The sequence below is a fragment of the Apostichopus japonicus genome, chromosome 16 (genome assembly GCF_037975245.1).
Source record: "Apostichopus japonicus isolate 1M-3 chromosome 16, ASM3797524v1, whole genome shotgun sequence".
NCBI lineage: Eukaryota > Metazoa > Echinodermata > Holothuroidea > Aspidochirotida > Stichopodidae > Apostichopus > Apostichopus japonicus.
In genome coordinates this window covers 37,362,995-37,386,223 of record NC_092576.1, presented here as the reverse complement: position 1 = coordinate 37,386,223, position 23,229 = coordinate 37,362,995, and the positions used below count along the sequence as shown (strand labels likewise).

Sequence of the window (23,229 nt, the reverse complement as noted above, 5' to 3'; positions counted from 1 at the left end):
TAGTAAAACCCCTAATTAATCTGGAACAAGGGCGCAACCACGTATACTTTTGGCACTGTATATTCTGGGTGCGGACTCAGCCCTTTAATGACAGAAAACATGTTATAAAACAAATTATATCACTTGTGTGTGCAGTACATTATTAGCAGTCTAAGCTGTCCCTTGGAGGAAGTAACAAGTATATACGACCCCAGTACCAGAAAGTTTCCTGCCCCTTGATTTGAAAATAACGTACGTCTCTGGAGAGAAATGTAAAAGGAGATGAGTGATATGTGTATGTTCATTAATAGGAACATCAACATTTACGTGGATGTGATAGATGATTAAGACCTAATGCAACATTATTGTTGTTTATGTTAACAGCCTCGTAATTACAATTTAGCCCATATGTACTTAACATTAAAGTGTATGTATGTTTAAAAAACTGACAGATGTCATTTAGCAGACTAATCAGTCATATACCAAATTATGAGAGGCAATGAGAATATTATTTGTTTCAGTAACGCATGGCGTAATCCTTCGTTCAGTTAACATTGCATCTCAAAACAACGAAACTAACAGGTTGTTTGTTAAAGATGAATGGAGATGGACACTGTTGGTAATAAGCAGGGATCAGACTAATCTATAGTCGTGCAGAAATGTGGGGCACTCATTCCACATGAACGTGGTTGCAATGAGGATAATCGAATATGGGGTACTGACACCCAGTACTTGACCACCGTTGCAGATGCAATTTAATGAGGCAATACAAACAGGGACGACGGATCAGTGACACAGGACGTATTTTTTTTTTATTACCTTCCCTCACTGTTGTGAAATCTGAAACAGTGTCCCTTTTCATTCGTAAGTACGTATTTCTTGATAGATTAAAAGCTTTTTTCTTCGTATTATTCGAGCATGCTTTCTTTCATATACAAACTGCTATATTTGGTGAACCAAAAGAAACTTTACAATAGTGCAAATAGCTGTCATCAATGAAAAGTCGGTTTGCTCTCTTTTGAAATAATTATTTGACAGAGATTTACATTTTTGGAATACACAATTAGTGGTAAACAGGTGGTATGTGGCTTAATCAGCGGAAAGAAAGGCATTGAGTAATTAAAACTGACCTTAATTCGTGTTTATTTATGTTGTTTTTATTCAGAAAACGAAGAACTTGATGATTATTACATTGTTATCATCTTAAAGAATAACAACATATCAATGAAAATGGTTGTAATTGCTAACATTCTTCAGCTTTACGTACTGCCTAAACTTGAATCAATGTTTACCTTACTTACAACATGAAAGGCGTTAATATTTAACATATGATTCAACTTGACTTAAAGACTCTGGTCAATGTGTTTGTTTTAATTATAACAAAATACTTTACAACAGTTACAACTTAGAAATGTTACAGAAGATATGCAATATATAGTACAGTAATATATTGCTGCAACATGTATTTCAATAATATTATAATATAATAGTATAATCATATATTATCTCAACATACAATTTCGATTCAGTTCATTTATTTTCTCTTCAATTTCCGATGAGATGAAATATAATTGAATACAATGAAATAAACAATAGCATCAAATAACATTTCCAATATAGGTCACATGCAAAAACATTATTCTTTTAGTGAAAAACAAAAAGGGAGTCTTAGTCAAGAATTTGGAAAGGGATTATAAGGAAAGATGGAAGCAATTGCAACATACAGCGATAACAAACTGTTAGTAAAATGTGCTACTGCAGTGTACAATGGAAAGCAGGTGACAGTACCGAACCAGTGGCAGATTTTGAAAAGAGGTCACATAAAATTCGTATGACATCAATGGCCTACCGATGAACACAAGTTACAAAAATTCGTCTTCCGGGAATTTCAAGATGCTTCCCCCTTGTCCACCACCTACAAACAAAAACGCCACGCGATATATACTTTGTTAAACTGTCATTCAGAAAAGGCATCATGTTCGTACGATTCAATGATTGGTGTTCCGTGGATGTTTGAACAATACCACCAGTCCTGGGAATGGAATACATTGCCTGGACTTCACATTCAAAAGGTGAGTTGTATCGTTGTATAATCTACTTCTATCAATACCTCTCCAATGGCTTTAACTGTAAGGAAAGAAAAAACACATTATTTGTCATAATTATCAGGAATTCAAAACCACCGATTATATAATTATAATTATCAAATAGTAACAGAATGTATCAACAGAATGCGACGATAAATGAATGATTGTAAATTTAGCATAACCTCTACGACATTAAAGAGATTCATAAAACAGAAACATTTTACAGCTTTTAGCTCGTTTTATCATTTGACTCGGACAGCCGCGTTATAGTTTTGTTTTAAGTGCGTTTATTGTTTAACTTGATGATCAAATGCGTTCACTAATTGTTCAACTTGATTGTTCAACTTGATGATCAATCTCAATATGTGACTTTAGTGACCGCGGATATTGGTTGAAGCTATGTTTCGTTGTATCAAAAGAAGCTTTGTGTGACCCTTATAAGAGGACGCAGAAACCAAGTATACAATATCTTACATCAAACGCTCTAAAAAACAAATTCCAGTATCAATTATAAAGTCGCGCTGTTTCAGGTATGGCGTTCTGTCGGAGTATCACAGAATTGCCACAACGGCACAATGGTGTCATTTTCCACATACAACACAATGCAGTGGATATTGAACAGGACTTTAATAGAACCGAATTCCACAGTAATTACCGCAATACTAATCATGTGGAGGGTACGCAAATAAGGAAAACAGTAATTTAATTACCGGAAAAACGGAAGAAGTTCCAGGATCCAGCAGCCAATGACCAGACTGGAAATGTAGCTTGTAGTGGCGCCCTTCTCGCCCGTCGGGAAAGCAGAAAACTAGGTGTAAAGAAAGAAAAAAATAATCATTTCAATAAGTTCTAAATCTCTACGAATACGTCCAAGAATAGCTGAAAACAGGTAAGGTACCGGACTAACAAAGACACTGATTAATGTAATATATCTCCGAGTATGCTGTTCAGAACGAAAGAGAATACTGAGGACTATACTGTACTATACCGTTAATATTCTTTGATTCCAATTTTGACAAAGAAGGGCCCAAAGAGACAGAACTCGGCAGCAAGCAGCCATCAAACCTGTTTCAGAAACCAATAAATAAAACAAGAAATTGAGTTATACAGAGGACGCAGAATAGCTCTAATCGCGTGTTTCTGTACAGTAAGGCAATGTTTGTTAAATATTTGTTTGCCTGTATCGCTTCCACATATCAATGTGATTGTTTTGAGTTATGGTAAGATAGCTTACTCTTTAAGTCCACGATTCCAGAGACGCTTATATTTAAAATAATCACAACAATGTTCAAATATTGCTGATTTTAGATGACAAAGTTTACATGTCTGTTACTCTCATGAACTTAGTAATGGTCTTACATCAACTGCCTGAATCTTGGGCAATACTGTATGTACTCTAACGTTGCATTCACTTCGTTTTGACCTATTTTCCTGCCTTTCTCTGTTTGTATATCCAGTATCTCTAGTGATGTGAGGATTGGTAGAGAGAGACCAGAGCAGAGGATAATATTCCCATCTACATCGAGCTCTTTAAAAGCGTTTGCCAAATTCACACAGTATATAGGAATCTACAGAAAGGAAATAAGAAGCTACGGTGTGAATTTTACTTTTTTTGTTACATTCCTAAATACTCTACGTTACTGTAAGATATTCCATACTATGTTTTTTTTTTTTTTTTTTTTTAACAAAGTGCAATATTAATCTACTATAGAACAAAAATAATTGAATAATTACAGTGTATAAACAACCTTAATTAGCTGGCTTAATCTGTTTGAAAAGCTTCAAGCAATTTCTGACCTATACGATTTACTATGAAATTTGGGTAGGTATGCGTGTTGCTAGACACATGACAAGGTTTGGCATATTAACATGTTAATAGTACAGGTTCTATTATATTTTATAGTGAAGAAATTAAAATACATATTAGGATGATACGTACTTTGTGACAAGATGCATTGTGTAAGAGCTCTATCATATATCCTTGGAAATGTTTACTGTCATCTTTGCTTAGCGTTACTGTATTTGACATCAGTTTATGTAAGCTCTGACGGTCCTCAGTCTGATAACAAAATGAAGTTACTTTATAAAGTCAAGCAGTAAATGAATATACCTGCTTTGTACATATGTTATTAATATATTACGAGACATGGATACCAACGAACTAGATAAAAAAAAAAACATGTGAACGATAAATACACGAGTATGTATACGTTGTTAATGTAAGTAGATTCATTGAACCCTTAAGCGTCGGAACAAACAAAAATGCAACATTTTCAGCGGCCACAACAACAAATGGAAGCAAGAATTCCGATGATGAATGATATAAAATAGTAATTTCAATAACATTTACGGAAACAACTGACGTGGTACTTATTCTTGCTACTTATTTTCCAGTCTTGTAGTATCATGTTACAGGGGTGATCATTTCAGCACTATAGCAATTTAATTTCCTTAGATGAGATTAATGAGAATACATTTAACGAAACTTAGATGAATACATGGAGGAGGCATATCCAAAGTGAACCGTGGAACACAATTATATTTAAACTGAAAACTTGAACATGAATTACGACATATGCTACCAAAGTACTTACCGACAACTTTGACGTCCCTTCAGAATTTATTTTCCATTTGCCACTTTCAATCTCTAAGGCAAATTCATAATCAAGGGGCTTCCAAAAGACTAGGCAAAACAAAAGTTAGACATTTATTGGTTATTTCAAATATTATGTGTACTATTGAGTAAGCATCTATAAGTAGATATGTTGGTTTCGAATCATCGTAGTAGCAGCTCATGAATGTTCGGTTAAAGGTTAACCGAACACAAATACAACATAGAGACTGCGATGTGTTCATCCGTTGATTGAATCTGTCTTACCTTTAAGGTGTCTTGATTTAATAACACTCGAAATTTGTTCAACGGGAATAGACGCAGGCAAGAAACAGTCAATAAATCTGTGAATAAAATATAACAGTTTAAAAGTTAACATGTAGACACATATCTTCATTTGTGGGACTTACGTATGTTATTTTGACTGCACGGTACTTCTTAAGTATAAGAAAAATTAGTACATGCAATAGCATTGACTAAATGCTATAGACAGACGTAAACATATGTTAATTTTATGTTAAAAAACAATAATGGGACATGGGTATCCATGCAATGTTTTATTTAAATCAGTAACTTATTCACACGAGTTGCAATAAAATATTAATACAAAGATATTGCAAAATGAAGTTTGTGAAGTACATGAATTTTCTCCGAAAATATTTCGTGGACTCCAAACGTATTTCTTGGTTTCTGAAAGTGTTAGTTAATATACCAAGTTTATACTCAACTGCTTATACATATGTCTAACTGAAGTTTTTACTTTACAACCATATATTCAGTTTGTAAGTATATATGGATACAATTCTATATGCACCAAACATCAATATGTATGCATAGAAATCTGGCGCTGAAAGTTCTAGTTTTCCTAGCAGATTATATTTTTTTAAATTGTATTTCATGTTCAAAATTTAACTTGACAGCATCAGGATGTACTATAAAATCGTATGTACACATGTGTTTAATGTTTATATCACATTTAACTTTGGAATTATTGAACTTTTTCCTGCCTCTGAAGTTGATTCCAAATGTCTTACAGGCTTAATTATGTTTGTGTAATACTTACGAAGCTATTTTAATGTTATTTATGTATAAAAGCTGGAATGACAGCATCATGATCTACTATAAAACCCTTAGTGCACATGTGTTTAAAGTTTGTATCCCACTTAACATTGTATTTATTGAACTTTTCCCTGCCTTTGACAAAATGTCTTACAGGCCTTTTTATGTATATTTATGCAATATTTGTATAATACTTACGACAATCGCTTCAACTTCTGACACTGCTGTACATATCTCCACACACTTAACAGTTCTTCTTGCGTAACCTCTCTTCCCTTCTCCATTCTGATTTCTAGCTTCTCCAGGAGTAGCATGATAGGCACACGCAGCCCAGATTTCAGCGTGATTTCATTTTGGTCTGCATTGGCAAAAGACTTGTCTAGTACCAGACAGGACACGGGTATCTAAACGTGATTTCAAATAAATAAAGTTTGTATGTGTATCACCAACGACCACAAACTGCATGTTCGCTTGAATGTCGCAAAAGTTTAGGATCCCACTCTCATAGAAGTGAGCTGAACATTATTTGGTGGTCATTGATTGTGCGAGGTTAATTCCTTAAAGTATATATTTCTAAGCTAATATGTAATAGCTTAATCAATAGAGACATGCTCATTTACAGACGTAAATTAATTTTGAATGGCAGACATTCGCATAATATCCTGCAACTTCTGTTCTCTTGTTTTTATAATATATATCATATATATTACTTTATGTTTGATGCAATACAATAATTAAAAATATTGAAATACATTTTGTATCATGCAAATTAAAGATCGTCAAAGTGAGGTTTCCGGGTAGAAGTTAATTAAATATGTCATTTGATCATGTTATCATTCTAACATTTTCATACTGTTCCCATTTAGGTAATGTTGGTGACAAGACGAACATTTATTGATTTGAAAATGTACCTTGTGTTTCGATGCAACACCCAGGATTTGTAGCGTAGACCTCTGCAGCAGTTTACTCTCATCACTACCAATGGATGTAACACCAGAAGACACCAAATCAGATACTCTCTTTATAAAGTTTTCAGTTTTCTCTTCTTGTTCAAGCATGCACAACACTGCGAACTTTTTCCCATCGTCTTTACTTTGCAGGTACTGAATAACTTTTTCGGCCGCAATCTTGTCAAGACCACACACAAATCGATATACATATTGTAATTCAAATGGATCTAATTTGTCCAGAAAACTGTGTACATTTTCAGTGCTGGTAGCAGACAAACATTCTGCAACATAATATGCAGCATACCATTCGCAGAAGAGTTTGTGATAAAATCTCACCTCCTTTTTGTACTGAATATGACTTTCGTCACTTACTTCATCCGCTATATCTAGAACTTCTTCTTCAACAAGGATGCCAATGCGAAAATACCGATCGTAAAATTCACAACCTAGTTGATTACGAAGTTTTTCTTTGTCCCAAACTATTTTCTGTTTTTTTCTACTTAACGCTTCAAAAGCAATTTTGTCAAGAGCCTTATGGTCGTTTTCTAACAGTTCAAATTTCTGTACGTTTTCGTCTTTCATTTTAATTCTCATATGACTATGGAAGCAAGATATCATATAGCGAAAAAAACTAGTTACTGAATTGAATGTTATCATCTTTTCATTATCGTACGTTATGTGAGCAAACATGACAAAAAATAATGGAACTTGACACAGATCATCAAGAAGTGGATTTTTCTGTAGTTTTCGCATTAAATTTTCAACTGCTTTATCATCTTCTCCAACAACAGCTTTACGTATGTAGGTTCTGTGGGCTGCCTCATCAAACCCTTGAAGCCGAACACGTTCAGTGCGTGGTGCAAAATCTTTCGGTAAGCACGATACTCTTGTTGTTAGAACTACTTTAATTCCCTGCAGCATGTTCTTTTTCAAAATATGAAAGATGTCTGTTTCTGCACTGTCTTGATCCGGATACTCATCAAAACCATCTAACAAAACCAGCACGGAATCCATGCTATGAAGCATCTCTTTTACATCCTCATCATTAATGTTTGAATCTTTCGGAAGGATGAATTGTCTAATTGCACTGTATATAGAGTTAACTCCACCTAGCTGTCTTAATCGAAGATAAATCACAACGTCGAAGTTTATTAGTGGTGAAGTGTGGACAGACTGGCACCAGTCATAAAGCAGTTGTAAGGTTAAAGTTGATTTTCCATATCCAGGTTCGCCTTCAAGAATTTGTCGTTTAGAGCTTAGACATTTCTCACTGAGTATATCTTGATAAGTTCCTAAGCTTTCCCACCTCGATTGTCCTCCACCTTCGGGCATGTTAGCAAAAAATTCAACACCGCCATTAACAAATACCTTGTCCACACAATACATCCTGTCTTTGATGTATGGTATTGGTTGAACTGAATCATAAAGCAGTTCGTATTTGGATTTTATCTGTCCGATGAAAAGAGTCTCTTTCTCTGAAAACTCTGTAATAAATTAAAACCCGTTAAATAATGTAAGAATCATGATAACATTAACTGTTTTTTTCCAAACGGTGTGGTAGTATTTGTATCAATATGACATAAATGGAGACTGAAATTTTAACTAATTGTTTTAAAGCTAACGATTATGATATTTATATTATATAAAGTAGGTAACGTCAAGCAAATATGTGATTAATGTAAATTGGTTTGACAGGGTTTGAAGCTAACCTTGGCAGTGTGCGTGTATTCAAATTTTAAAGTATCATTTGTCAATGGTTAAGGAATAATAGCTGCCTCACCTCTTTTTTTTTCATCATTGGCAATGTCTGTAAAAGAACAAAGATGTGCATATGCGTTAGTATCAAGTGTATGGATGTTGTATTCTGAATTGTAGACATTTGAAATCTTGGAAGCGATTACATGAACATTATTTTAAAATATTCACAATTTGATAACTACTTAATATACTAGTACCACATATCTTGCGTAATTAAGTCTCTCATAATATTTATATTTCTGCTTTCAAAACAATAAATTATGTCGTGTAAAAGGTCAGAACCTCCAAAGTATCCAATTAATTACTACAACCGCTCAAATTAATGTCCATACATTACTACTAAACACCGTACGCAGATATATATTTACCTCTTCTAGATTGCCGGTATGCAGCTTCTTTTTCATATTTCGTTTTCTTACTGAAAGTGAAAGGAAGCTACATTATATTTTGTTATTTTAACTATTAGCTCTGCAAAATTGTTTAAAAGGGCATACATACACCATTACCGTTGTCCATTCTAGTACAAATCTACAGTTGCGCAATTCGATACTTTTCTGTGACGATGTTAATGTAGGCGATATCATTTGACTGACGTAACTTTGAAACATTTGATATAAGAAATAGAATTCCTAGTGGTATACTATCAATTTTTCAAGACTTAGCAAAATCAATCATTAGCAGATTGATTTTATTGTTGATGCCGTATGACAGTGGAGGTAAAAACAGTTTTACCTCCCTGGTATGACTTATATCCAATGCAAGTTCTTAAAAGAAACGAGACAAAAAAAAATCAACTAAGAGCTACAGAAATAGCTTAAAGATCGATTAAATAACTTGATGAAGATGTTATGAAGTGTTTATGGTGGAAAACTGTTGGTGGAACACACATTTATGTAACGCATATATTACTGTATACTTGAGTTGAGAATCATGACATTAAAATATTAATACGAATTATATATATTTATATACCTTTTTGCATGATTATGCACAGAGCTACGAGAATCACCGTAACAACAGCAACCACTACAACAACGACCGGTACTAAGAATATTCTGACCGATGTTTCTTCCGTCGGATGTACTAGAATGGAAGAATTGTAATACAATACATGTGAATAAACATGTACCCGTTTTATAGTCACAATTAAACAAATATAACCTTGTTTGCAAATATATATGCCAAAATGTATATTGCCTGGATGTGTAACATATCTCTAATAGTTATGAAGTTACCACTATATATGTATCAAATTTATTGTTCATTTTTTGAAAGTTACCAATATATAGCGATTTTATTTTTTTCATTTTTTTGTATGTTACAGCAAATTTATCGTTTTGTTATTGTATAGTCTTTATTGCAAATTTAATTTTAATTTCTATACACTATGAACTACAAAGTTATGTTGTCGAATTTGCTTTCAGTGATTACATATCATGTAATATTACACTAAATGATCATCAACTATTTAAAACTTTCGATAATAGTTAGGTCTGAATCTATTAAAATACTTGCCATTTGTAAAGATGACATCAATCTTTGTAGAAAGATCGAAGTGTTCTGCGTTTTCCCCAACAGCGACGCATTCTACAGTGATTTTGTTTTCCGGTTTGGAAGGAATTCCAAGCTTTGCTTTCAAAATAATATCATATCGGTTATCTCTTTGTGTAACCGTTACTGTTTGTTCTGAAAAACCAATAGTATTATCCTGTCTAAACACCTTCCATTCGAGTGCCACCTTTGGTCTTATTCCTGATACTGTGCACGTTAAAACGTCTTGAATTTGTTTTTCCAAGACGCAGTACTGCTGGTGATTACATCCTTCGATCACTGGAAACGCAGGTACTGGATCCACTGCAATGAAACAAAAGAAATAGTAATAAAAACTTATTTTGACCCAAGTAGTAACGTTCGTAACAGTCTTCGAAGTATGGTTCGTTCCTTCTAAAGGATTTTTAGGACAAATCGAAGCCAACTTCGTTTTTCTCGACAGAAATTGCCACACTGATGGAGTTCTCCTCAACTTATATCGATTGCATATATTTACATGTATATTTCAATGATAAGGTGTATATATTTACATTCAGGGGCGAGAGTCAGGCTGGGTCCCGGGTCCACTTATTTCAACAGGTCCCCGCTTTGAATTATACATACTTAGTTCATGGTACTTTCATGGTAGTATGAAAGTAAATTCTTTATCACATATTTTCCAGAAAAAATAATTGACCTTTGCCACAGGCCCTGCTCCTCTTCTCGTAGCCGTTTTCATTAAGCATTACAGTTAGATATTAGGGCAAGTGGAAATTTCCATGGACATTGCAAGTGGAATATATAAGAAACCTTACCGATAACAAACACATCGTACAATAGAGCACCTCCATCGATACCATCATCATAAATACAGGTGTAACGTCCTTCGTGTTCAACTAAAGCGCTTTGTAACGATAGGCTTCCAGCATCATCAAGTTGGTACTCCCTGTATTGAAATCCAGCCATATCGTTCGATAGGAAAATACTAATATACTCTATTTCAAATGTAATATTCTCTTCACCACGACATCGTCTCCAAACAATTAAATTTAATCTTGGATTCACACATGGCAGCTTCATTGGAAAATTCAGTTTGACGAAGTGCAAGATGGGAGCTACCTCTAACTTGTGAGCAAGCTGATTCTCAACCAAAATCATATTTTCTCCCTTTATCAAATCCAGTGGAATGCTGGACGCTTCACATACGATAAGGCTCAAGAAAGATGTTGTCTGAAAATTAAACTTTGTTGAAGCCCAGGATGTGTAAGTCACATTATCATATGTTGAATTGATATATCTTGAATTCAAGGTGTTATCTCGTTCAGCCGTCCTTTCTATCCATCTCAAATTGACGGCAGGACGGCTCGCACTCACGAAGCAGTTCAACTCAAGTGGTCCTGTCACCGACTTAAAACAAATATTACCGTCCATCTGTTCACATTCCTTTATGATAGGATTGCTCATAACTGGCTTAACTGTAGATAATAAGTCAAACGGTGATCTTTCAATTGATGTATTAAAATAACTGTTAAATATGTATGTTGCCTTGATTACATTACACATATGTTGAATACGGGGTTATTCATTCATACACTACCATTTGTGTGGGGAAAAAATCATAAAACAAAACATTTTTGGTTACATATAACCAAAGATTTATTAAAGTGATGCCCCGTAATTTTACCGTGCGTTACTCACAGGATTAACCACGGTCAGCTGACCTGAATGGACCAATAGGGTTTAGGAATCTTTACTAAGTATGAATGAATAGTCATTTAATGGTTCCTTCAAATTTAGAAAATTATTGAACATTTAAAAATTCCTACTGCTGGTAAGTACCACATGCTATGATCCCTGTTAGTTGACGTGGTCAAATAATGAGATGTTTAGCTTAAAACCTGGATTAAAGAGAAGCAATGAATTTTCTGCAAAGGTTTGTAGACAGTGGCAGGAACTATTAAAACGTGCAAATGAGTTTTATTAGTTTCATATGACTGTTCCATAGTATGTTTTTGCAATGCTTTATTCGTATAACCATGCCAAATGAATCCAGAAACTTTCCCCTTCGTCTTCTTTTCTGTGTGTAAACGTATAAAGGTCCTTTCAGTTTTTGCGTTGAGTCTCACTAGTGCTAGGTTTTATATGTCATAATCGAGATAAATAACACCTATTTATCATGATGAACTTTTTATTTCAAATTATAGTGTCCGTATTTGTAGTCGAACCATTGTTTTTTTATTTTATTTAGTGTTATCAAGCTATCTAAAAAGTACATGTTCATATATCATAATTATCTCTCTATTAGTCAGAATTCACCGAGAAATGGATAAGAAATCTGTTGACATCCAATACATAGGATATAACAATCAAAGCACAGACGTATTTCAATCATACTTTCTCAGTATTATTTACAAGACACTCGAAAGAAAATCCACAAGATACAACTTGATATGAATTATTTATAATAAAAAAAAATATCATAGAATAACGTACGGGAAAGTGACAGATTAATCAATCAGTATAATATGATAGATGATATTGGTACTTCCTTCACTCAGCGGGCGACTTGTCTCCAAATTTCGACTGAATTTCTCTGATTAGGCTATAATTACGTTATTTACTTTTATATTACAAGCTTGAAATACATACCCGTCGTGTGCAACGTAATGAGATGTGAAACAGTCGGAATAGTTCCTGAAATTATCTTTGTGACCCTGAAGTCAGATTCGTGATTGATGCTAACATTTCTGATAACTAGTGAACCGTTAGGATAGATATCAAATTCTTCTGACTCGTAACCTTGTCCACTTGTTACACCATCTTTGTAAAACAATATCGGATCTCCTTTGTCTACATCGTACCAAGTAATTGCCAGCAAACTTTCAGTAAACGCACACTGAATGATACCACGGGTACCGATTTCAAGATACTGGACAGGGGAGCATGCTGTATTGCCCACTGATATTTCTGTGAATGGACACAAGATATAAAAGCAAGGCTCAAATTTATTTGAATGAGTACTAAATCTACTAAGAAATGTAAAGAGGAGAAGAAAACTACCAATAAAATGGTTTATATTAGTAGACTCAATGACTTGAAGGGAGTAAATAGAACATTAGTGTCACGAACAACGTATAATATCACGTGTTAGAACGTTGCGAATGGCAATACAGTGTACCAAATCAAGTACTATTAAATCAATGTGTATATCTACATTGAATCTTCAAATCATAGCAACTCACCCCAAAGTGCTGAATGTAACACCGCAGCAGCAATGAAAATCCGTAGACAAAACAAACCCATTTTGTTAGCAGACCGAGTTACCTAATGGAAATAGATCAAAAGGTTATGTTGAATAGTACTAAAAGCTAAACTATAATCAGAGAGAGCTTACCAATGGACAGCACTTTCAGGGGATGGTTTATCAATCTTAAAAGAAACAAAAACTATAAGTATACCTATTATAACACTCGTTCACAGCATGATTTATAACAGCAAAGGTTGACAAACGCCTCTAAGGCAAATATTTTAAACATTAAGCTATACTTAGTTTTTCCTGTAGTACATCGTTTTAATAAAATAACTGCCTAACCAAGAAAAATGATATATACTGTTTTTGTTTTTGATTTCAACACAACTTCAACGCTGTGGTACCATTATATTCGTGTTTGTTTGATATAACGGAACCTTAGAACGTTGGATCTATTTTAAAAAGATGGTAAAACAATGGATTATGGTTAATCGAACTATGTTGTTGCAAAACATTTTAAGCCTTGTGACAAACACTCACTTCAATTTTCCGAATAAATTTTGTTACACTCTGCTCGAAGTTGTTGTGGCGTTATTGCGTGACTTACAAGCATCCGTAGTATAATTATGCAGTTTGATAGCAGTGAATGTCGTTCCATTTTAACTCATTACTCTTTAACTCGCAGGAAGATCTTTTCGCTTTATTTCTATAGATATCTGATTCATGTTAATATTTGATAAGCAAATAAACAAAAAAAAGATGGAAGTAGTTTGTAAGCTTTTTCAGGTTTGGATTTCTCTCGGTGTAACATTCCTGTGTGGTTTATCTGCGAACAATGTTAATATGATTTCACTTTCTTATAATAAATCGTTTCTCCTTGAAGGATGCCAAGCCATGGAACAAGATAAAATTGAATGGAAATTTCAAGAAACGCTGCTATTCACTGAAGGATTTTTAGTGCGTGATGAATTTTCAGCTAACCTGTTCTTACTGCGCAATAGCTCATTGTACATCAACCCAGTATCTTTAATACATATCGGAAAATACAACTGCGTCAGGAATTATCAAACTTTGTCCACCTATTTTGTAGACGTTGAAGGTTTGTGACCCTTAATTTGTTTAAATGAATGTAATAACATGTTTAATTTCCTAAACAAAAGCATCAGTTTGTTATCAAAGACTTTAATCAAAATAACGTATTATTCTTAATTATTTACATCCTGCAATCTTGACCAACACTTTAGTATGCATACCCTTACTTATCGTTACCAAATACACCAAGTTGTGAAACGTATAAACCTTGCAATAAACATAAATGCTATATAATATCATTGTGCGAATTAGGGGAAAAATACGTTCTAATTAATTGTAACGAAAAGTTCATTGTTAAATTTTACAGAATAAGCAACGACTAAGTGGAGTATATTTTTTCCAAAGGCGGCATTACCTTGTAAATGATTTTCATTTCTACCTTATTTATTCTCAAGTTCCTCCTACTATATTCATGGATGTCGGTAATCACTCTTACTACGACGGTGAAAGAGCAATCTACATTCCTGACAAGAAATCAGTGCCTGTTTCATGTTATGCTGTTGGTAGCAGACCTGCTGTTAACCTTTCTTTTACCTTAAACGGACTTGGAAATGGCAAACCAGATAATGTCACTGTTACCTCTTCACGTTTGATAAATAATACTTTTGTAACAAGGATAGATTTCACACTTTGGATAACGACAATGCGTGGAAGTCTCTCTTGTCAAAGCAGCTTTCCATTTTTAGAGCAACGGTTAAGTTTGGAATTTTTCAAATATGGTAAGTTTCTCGTCATAAATGCTGGGTTTCGAAATAATTTCAATTACCAAATCTCCGATATATTGTTTTAATGTCACAGTTTATTTAACGGCCTCCAGAATAAATAAATTCGCCATTTTTTATCTCATTGAACACATCAACAGTGAATTTTGGCTTAGATTCCTGGTAATCACCCAATTGAAATATTTTTAAAAGTATATATATATAAATATATATATGTATATAGAAATAAGTCTTTATGTTTTTTTTAAACCATACATGTTCAATGTTGATTGAAATAAATGTTATAACCAGCGGAGCATGGTTACATGCTTTCGTTTATCCCCTCTATGTGGCTTTAATATTTTGTTAGTCCTTTTTTATAAATATATATTTGAGGAGTGACCAGATATACCGGTAATTTAACTTAACTGCTAAAACACAGTTAGGTTATACTCAGTACCTATACCAGAATTAATATTTCCAACACACATTTCGAATCTTGCTAGATATGATGTAGGGAATATATTGTTAGTGTTGCGTGATTTGGTGAATTTAAAATACGAATTTAATAACAAGTTTATACGTTCCTTTTGTGAACAGTGATTGTGTTTACACAATATGTGAATTAAGAGAGCCATTGACCATAATTTAATGTAAATTGATCTTCTGAAAGGAAACATGGATAAGTAATAAATGAAATCAATACAGATTAAATGAGTGAATCACTCAATATTGAGATAAACAATGAAATCACTCGCAGTAGGTCTGTTGCAGATGTAAATGACGTAGGAAATATTGAGAAAAGAAATTCCGAAAGATTTTAAAATTCGACATTGTACTCGCTTGTTGAACTGATATCGATTGATCGATCACAATTCTTTTTTGAGGCCTTAATGTTTCCTTTTCATTTGCGTTTACAATGGGAGAGAAAATAATGTCCTCCAAAGTGAATTACCACTCATAATAGCATTTGAACTGATGCATGTGATGCTTGAACACCACCACCGAACTTCGGGATTAGATTCATGTCTGGAGAGTAGTAAAGTGAGTGTATGGAGGACGTGGAGAGGGAGAGAAAGTTGTGGAGTTGTCATTGTAGCTTGGAGCATAGCTACATTCTATACATGAAATTCCTCAAGGCAACACGTCTGATGAGTCAGTTTGTAGCGAATACGTTTAATTAAAAGTTAATGTTGGGATATATTGAATTTAGATATACGGTAGCAACTATCGTTTCCATGTGTTAGGAACGGATACTTCCAGCTTGCCTTCAAATGGAAGTCGGTAATAAGAACAGAATAATATTGAAAGAGAGGATACTATATGCCTGTCATGAGAATGGTTGTTACTACAAAAACCACTACATTTTATTCTATATGCCGGGCGATATAACAGATGTCATCAACATATGATGTTGATACAATGAGCCATATTTTAGCTGAATGTGAACGCTGAAATACGGATCTTCTGTCTATATAGACCGTACTTTAGTGCTTTATATTACGTTACATCAAAGTACGTCATAACACAACTCTACAACACCCATCACTACAAAGCACATCACAGCACAGGAAATTAAATCAAATCACAACACATTACACTACTCAACATTACAACACATCATATTATGTCACATCATATCATACCTTATCAAGTCACACTACATCGAATCACATCGCATAGTAATTCATCATTTCATATTTTAAATCATACCGTATCATACCCTGACCATGTCACATCGCATATAATAACATTGTTACGTATCATATCGTATCATATAATATATGTATCGGAAACAGCAATTGAAAGGTGTGTAGCTATAAAAGTTAGCTTGTTCAACATTGTCAGGTTCCTGGAATATTTTTAGTTTTTGTGATATATGAAGCATTTTAGGTAATATGATATGCTTGGTATGCGTTGTGCGATTCATTGTACGTTCGTTCAGTCTTTCAACAATGTAAACAGTATGCGGATGATATTTATATACTTGAAGGTGACACCCTTGCTACATGTTTATGCCGTTAACAATACGTCTTTAGTGGAGAAGTGTTTGTTTAAGCCGTACTTTGTAGCTGGTTAGATTGGCGATTATAAACTTTCAAATAAAAACATAATGGTATACACAGCTTATTATACTAACATGAAATTAATCAACAGTTAAATAAATACTTGAACAATAAATACTACTTACTTCTGGCTAACACTTTCTACTTTTTGTGACAACTATATAAACTGATATTATTCTCTTGATATAAGGTAATACTGCTTTCAACAAAGCATCTGAAAATATAAATATCACTATTTTTGGTTTCATTTCATTTGTTATATCTTATTATTTGCGGTATGCTGTTGTGATATAATTTTTAATTACGCTTTGTTCTTAACGGTTGCAAATCCCTTTCACTTCAAGAATAGCATTGTGTGAAATATCCCTCTCTTCAATATTATCAATATAACTGTCTCATCAATGCCGAACAGTATATTTCAGTTTCCTTATCGTTCCAGTTTACTTATTCTTAGTCCGCTTTATAAAACAAGAAGTTAACAATCTTTAAAGCAGCATTTTCTTCCTGACGAGTCATTTTAACGTACATAATATATAAGTTGAACCCTAAAATGAACATCAAATATCTTACGTAATTCTTTCACTGATTTTATTGAAATACACATTAAAACACATAGAGTTGGGGTGATGCTTTTTTAACATCGTGATGACAATTTATTCTACGTATCAAAATAGAGTAGGAAAACATATCGCATATCTAATTTTGTACAGCATGGAAGTAATGTTTGTTTCAATGCCAAATGTTATTTTTTTTGGGGGGGGGGTAAGTAAATAGTGGCTTTGATGTATCAGAAGGGTGATGTTTAATGGGAATTGATGCTTAACTGTTAGCAGAATGTGAACATGGACCACTGAGTTTATACGTAAGTATATGTTTCGGTACAACACTGACGACTATAAGCAACCTTTGATCGATTACGTCATCTCCTGAACAAACCAAGCCTTCCGGGGAATTGAAAACTGTGGTAAAGAGCTACAATGTTTTTGGCAAGAATTTGATATCGATAGTGAGAATGCTTTAAGTTAAAGTAATCGGGTAAGATTATACTTCAGAGAGATACATAACGGTGAATAATAAAATGCCTCGTTGAAAAGGTTCTCCCTCAATTGTATTACTATTGTTTGTTTAGAGCCCTTGGGTGCAGTTTGCTTCTCATTCTGCGTGAAGTACAGCTTTCCACACTCAGCCTTGCAGTTGTAATAGTACATTCACAATGGTACTTATCAAGACAATATAATCAAAACCATACGTCATAACTTGTTCGTGGGAATGGAGCATTCACTTCTTGCTTCTAAAGAAATGAAACCATTCCAAAACTTACAAAAACCAAAACCATTTCAAACCTTGTCTATTGTGGTCACCACAGAAAGTCAGCAAGATCACCTCATGTTATTATATTCAATTGAGCCTGAATGAAAACGAGCTCTTCGATATCTATACAGTTGTAACTTTTGGTTTCGTTCTCGTTTTATTAATTACTTTATTTATATTATTTTTTTTTTACTCTTGTTGTCTTCCTTATGAGCTTTCATCTGTCGTCTCAGTATATTTAGGTGAACAATGTTAAACCATAACTTTCATTTTTACTAATAGAAATAAAAACGTACACTATACAAACCTTTCCATATCACGAGACAGAACCAAACACATTTTGAATTTGTTTTGGTGCGTTTATTCTTATCCCGTGTAATATATTTTCGCCTACGTGATACTTTCTAGTAGAAGATTGGTTACGCAAAATAACCACAGAGTTCGATTAACAATAATAACAACTAATAATTAACAGTTCTCATATAGCGCAATGAAGTCTTGCAGCGCTGTTCTTAACCTGGTCATTAGTAACTTGTCACACCTACCCACCAAAGTATGCACAATTCAAACAATCTCTCCTGGGGCACCACAGTGCACCACGGCCACGTGTCCCCTCAGGGACATTCCATATGGCGCAGCCACAAACCGGAGCACGCAACTATAGTCACCTCGCAAGTCCCCATTTATACACGTGGGTGAAGAGAGGCAATGTAGTTAAACTTCCTTGTCCAAGGACACAACGCAATATGGCCAGGGCTCGAACCTGCAATCCTTAGATCACAAGTCCACTGCCTTAACCACTTGACCACAACGTGCCCAAGATCCCTTTTCAATTGAGAAATATACAAGTTACCGTATTTCAAACATATATTGTACCGTGGTTATAAAAACATATTCAAGTAAGACTGTTTGTTTTTATCTTCAAATAACGACTTTACAGCAGCGGTTAACGCTCTTATTAAAACATGAACAATATATTATTAAGCAACTTGCCCATTTCACGAATTGATTCGGCACTGTTATAAACAACAACTTTTAAAGCTAGATATATTAAAAAAAGCCATTTCTTTCATTTGTTTGGATTAACAATTAAAATAGAAATATGATTCATCATTTCTGTCGACTCCTCAGAAATATAAAACAATAACCTGATGAATGGGCACATATGCATTCAGATGTTTTATGTTGGTTCAACAGTACTACATTGTTTTCGATTCATGAGGTTTTTGGGAGGAGGGCGTGGGGTGGGGAGGGGCGTGGGATAACTAAGAGGAAATGAAGTTTTAGTAATTCGTAGCTACCAGATAAATTGATTTGACATCCGTAATAATTGTACCGATGCTTGTTAAACGAGCTGAAACTAGTAGGAAAATGAAGTTACAGATGTCATTCTAGGATATGACTGTGGAATAGGGAGGTTGTGATGTCATCACTCAAGAGACACTTCGATATGCGTACACCAAGTTCAAAGTACATGACACCTTTGTTTTAGGTATGATTGAGAAACAACATTTCGAGCCTCTGTAGACCTCATGACAGTTGACATTTAACGTTCACTACTATTACTAAGATATTCAAGTCAATGTTTGTTACATGCTGATGGCATGTTTAGTAATTATGTAATGCTCACACGTGCATGTAGCCATACATATTTTTTTAATTTTATGACATTCGAAAATTACACCTTGACTCTATGACACAACGTAGACTAGACAGACCTTGCCGGGAAAAACAGGACAAGTTGACTTCAATTGACTACGTGATATTTGGTTGCTTAAGTGATTGCGATATAACCATGTGAGTTAATTCCTTAATGGATTTTGACCATTTTGACAATTTTGTCATTTTGACACATCTTCAATGGCCATGAAATATGTTTTTTTTTCCGTTTTCCAAAGACTTTAGGTAGAATTTTGATTATAACGAAGGATATGATAATTACAAAAGTAATGCTCCATAGAGTGAGAGAATGTAGGATAATGACTGAAATGGTGTTCTGCTTTGGAATATTATAAATGTTCTTTCCTCTGTATTTTATAATCGTAAGAATTGGTTCTCATAAAATGCAAAAGGTGTACCAGACACTATATTATCACTCTGACAGTTTAAATATGTTAAATATGTTAAACTACAGCTGTACATTAGTAGGAATAAGGAAGTCAAACAATAACTAACCTTTTGACAAAAGGCCTAACTATAACGCAACATTTCCTGAAAAATATAAAGCAATAACCTGATGCATGGGCACATATGCATTCAGATGTTTTATATTGGTTCAGCTTTACTACATCGTCCTCATTTCATGACACTTTTCTTTGTGGAGAAAATTGCAGGAAGGAGAGATTACTGAGAGAAAATGAAGTATTAGTAATTCGTAGCTACCGGAAGAATTGATTTGACATCCGTAAACATTGTACCGATGCTTGTTAATAGAGCTCAGACTAGTAGGAAGTTAATGAAGTTACATATGTCATTTCCGGGATTTGGCTGAGGAATAGGGAGTTTGAGATTACATGACTCAAGAGACACTTTGATATATGTACACCAAGTTCAAGGTACATGACACCTTTGTTTTAGGGATAGATTGCAAAACAGCATTTCTAGCCTTTGTAGACAACATGCCAGTTAGAATTTAACGTTTATTACTATCATTACTATTACTACTAAAATATGAAAGTCAATGTTTGTTACATGCTGATGGCATTTCTAGTAATTACGTAATGCTGAAACGCGCATGTATCCATACATATTGTTTCATCTATGGCATTCAAATTACACCTTGACTCTATGACCCAACGTAGACTAGACAGACCAGGAAAAGTTACCTTTCAATTAACTACGTAAAATGTGGTTGCTTAAGTGATTGCGATATAACTGTGTGAGTTATTTCCTCCATGGGTTAAACATTGAGATCCTTTTGACACATCTGCAATGGCAGTGGAATACGTTTTAGTTCCGTTTTTAAAGACATGAGGCAGAATTTTGATTATAAAGAAGGATATGATAATTAAAAAAAAATAATGCTCCATAGAGTGAGAGAATGTAGGATAGTGACCAAAAAAGGTGTTCTTCTTTTGGAATTTTATAAATGTCCTTGCCTTTGTGTTGTATCATCGATATAATAGTTCCCATGAAATGCGAAATGTGTACCAGACACTGTTTTATCACTGTGACAGTTTTAAATATGACTGTTATATGTTAAACCACAGCTGTACATGAATAGGAATAAGGAAGCCAAACAAGAACTAACCTATTGACAATGGGCCTAACTGTAACTCAACATTTACACTTTAGTTCTAGCTAAAACACGAACTGACATACATTGTAACGACTAGAAACAAATCTAAATATCATAATGAAATTCTAAACCGTCAACAGAAGAGAATTACCTTAGAAATTGGTCCAGTCAAACGAAACTTGCACAGCCAGGCGTTTTAGCAGAGCCACGACTTATGTGTATTTGACTATGATATGTTCCAATTGTGAAGTATCAAAATGGCGTCTCCTGTTCGGGTTGCATATTTCCTAACACGCTTGTAGTCACTGACTAATCTCAAAGTTCATATTGACATTAAAGTAATCTGATGTGTCTACTATAGACACAAAAATGGAGAGGGTTTTTACTGACTAAATGTAACAGATAAAACGTTTGATATGGAAATTAACATTCTTTTGTAACTAATTGATGGGGGTGAAAATTATTTCTTTCTGTAGAGTGAAGAGATAATGTTTTGTAACGCTTATATTTTTACAAATGAAATTATTGTTAGTACTGTTATTAAACTTGAAAACATAATTAAGATACCGTGGTATATCTGAAGTTTAACAATGTACCGTATGTGAACCCTGATTTGTATCCTGCAAGAAGCTCTTGATTCTTGAAATGTAAAACGTATACATGATTTTCTGAAAAAGTATTGAGTTACATTAGTTGCGTCAATGGAAGAAAAAGACGAAATGTATCATAATCAATTAGAACAAGGAAAATAAACTAATTTTGGTAAGATCATTAGATTAAACTTGTTTTCATGTTCCGTGCAGATTACTATAGAAGATAAAAATACTTAGGTACAATGCAGGTCAATTGCCCTCCGAACCTTTACAGATATCGCATATAGCATATTATACAGACTCAAAGTATTATTTACTTTTTCTTTTCATCTTATTCTAGACTGGCAACGATTCAGTGATAACTGATACCACTTATTGTTAACATGTGCTACGCAAAGGGTGTAACATGACTCTTGTTTCTTGTTACTTGTTAAACAGTTATTTAGCAATACACTTGCAATTCGAGGAGTTGTAGAGTCGTCAAGTTCGCCAAAAGCCACAAGTGACAACATCAGCCATCGTTCGTTATGTTAAGTAGATTATAAACGCCGGGACTTTAGACGTTTGTAAATAACTTGCAATGTATTACAACCATGTACTGTGTAGCAATTAAATAACAGATTTGATTTCAGAAAAAGTTGTTGCAATAAGTGAACGATAACTATACTATTAATACATATGCTGTTACCCCCTGTATGCTGTTCGATATATTAACAACCATAAAAAAATTGGTAGCATTGGCTAACGATCATCACATGACTCACAAACGCTTTGGTATGCATAGGTTGACGACTAAACGCTTTCATTACTAGCATGTACCATCGGTTTATACGTTTGGCTGTCATGGCTTCACATGGAAGTACCGTAAGCAATACAATATGATCATTGATGTGATCATCATATTAACATATTGATATCATGATAACGGAAAGTGAAAACTACTACCTCGTGCTATTACCATTGAGATTCATTTTCACACGCATTTAGGATAGGTTTTGTTATCA

The 23,229-nt window shown here is 34.0% G+C and overlaps 2 protein-coding genes across 2 annotated transcripts; both read right to left on the bottom strand.

Annotated features, from left to right (window-relative positions):
• Window positions 1–1,491: 1,491 nt before the first annotated feature.
• On the bottom strand, window positions 1,492–8,204 carry LOC139982305 (uncharacterized). The gene is made up of 9 exons (XM_071995007.1): window positions 6,648–8,204; window positions 5,935–6,140; window positions 4,945–5,021; window positions 4,661–4,749; window positions 4,006–4,125; window positions 3,426–3,634; window positions 3,055–3,131; window positions 2,777–2,874; window positions 1,492–2,106 (listed from the first exon to the last, which is right to left on the bottom strand). The coding sequence occupies exons 1-9, from the start codon at window positions 8,070–8,072 to the stop codon at window positions 2,083–2,085; spliced, it is 2,325 nt and encodes a 774-aa protein (XP_071851108.1). The 5' UTR covers window positions 8,073–8,204; the 3' UTR covers window positions 1,492–2,082.
• On the bottom strand, window positions 8,132–21,954 carry LOC139982529 (uncharacterized). The gene is made up of 8 exons (XM_071995422.1): window positions 21,784–21,954; window positions 13,217–13,298; window positions 12,624–12,941; window positions 10,790–11,449; window positions 9,960–10,298; window positions 9,417–9,527; window positions 8,813–8,862; window positions 8,132–8,170 (listed from the first exon to the last, which is right to left on the bottom strand). Exons 2-8 carry the CDS (start codon window positions 13,275–13,277, stop codon window positions 8,132–8,134), a joined length of 1,578 nt encoding a protein of 525 aa, XP_071851523.1. The 5' UTR covers window positions 13,278–13,298; window positions 21,784–21,954.
• Window positions 21,955–23,229: the final 1,275 nt, after the last annotated feature.

Excerpts from the sequence above, each read along its gene's own strand:
- LOC139982305 (XM_071995007.1), bottom strand. The coding sequence starts at position 8,072 with ATGTATTGTGTGGACAAGGTATTTGTTAATGGCGGTGTTGAATTTTTT. Across the intron at positions 6,141-6,647 it reads GTGTTGCATCGAAACACAAG|ATACCCGTGTCCTGTCTGGT; the intron begins GTACATTTTCAA and ends AATCACGTTTAG. Across the intron at positions 5,022-5,934 it reads CAGAAGTTGAAGCGATTGTC|ATTTATTGACTGTTTCTTGC; the intron begins GTAAGTATTATA and ends TTTTATTCACAG.
- LOC139982529 (XM_071995422.1), bottom strand. The coding sequence starts at position 13,277 with ATGGGTTTGTTTTGTCTACGGATTTTCATTGCTGCTGCGGTGTTACAT. Across the intron at positions 12,942-13,216 it reads GTTACATTCAGCACTTTGGG|AAATATCAGTGGGCAATACA; the intron begins GTGAGTTGCTAT and ends GTCCATTCACAG. Across the intron at positions 9,528-9,959 it reads TGATGTCATCTTTACAAATG|TACATCCGACGGAAGAAACA; the intron begins GCAAGTATTTTA and ends CTTCCATTCTAG.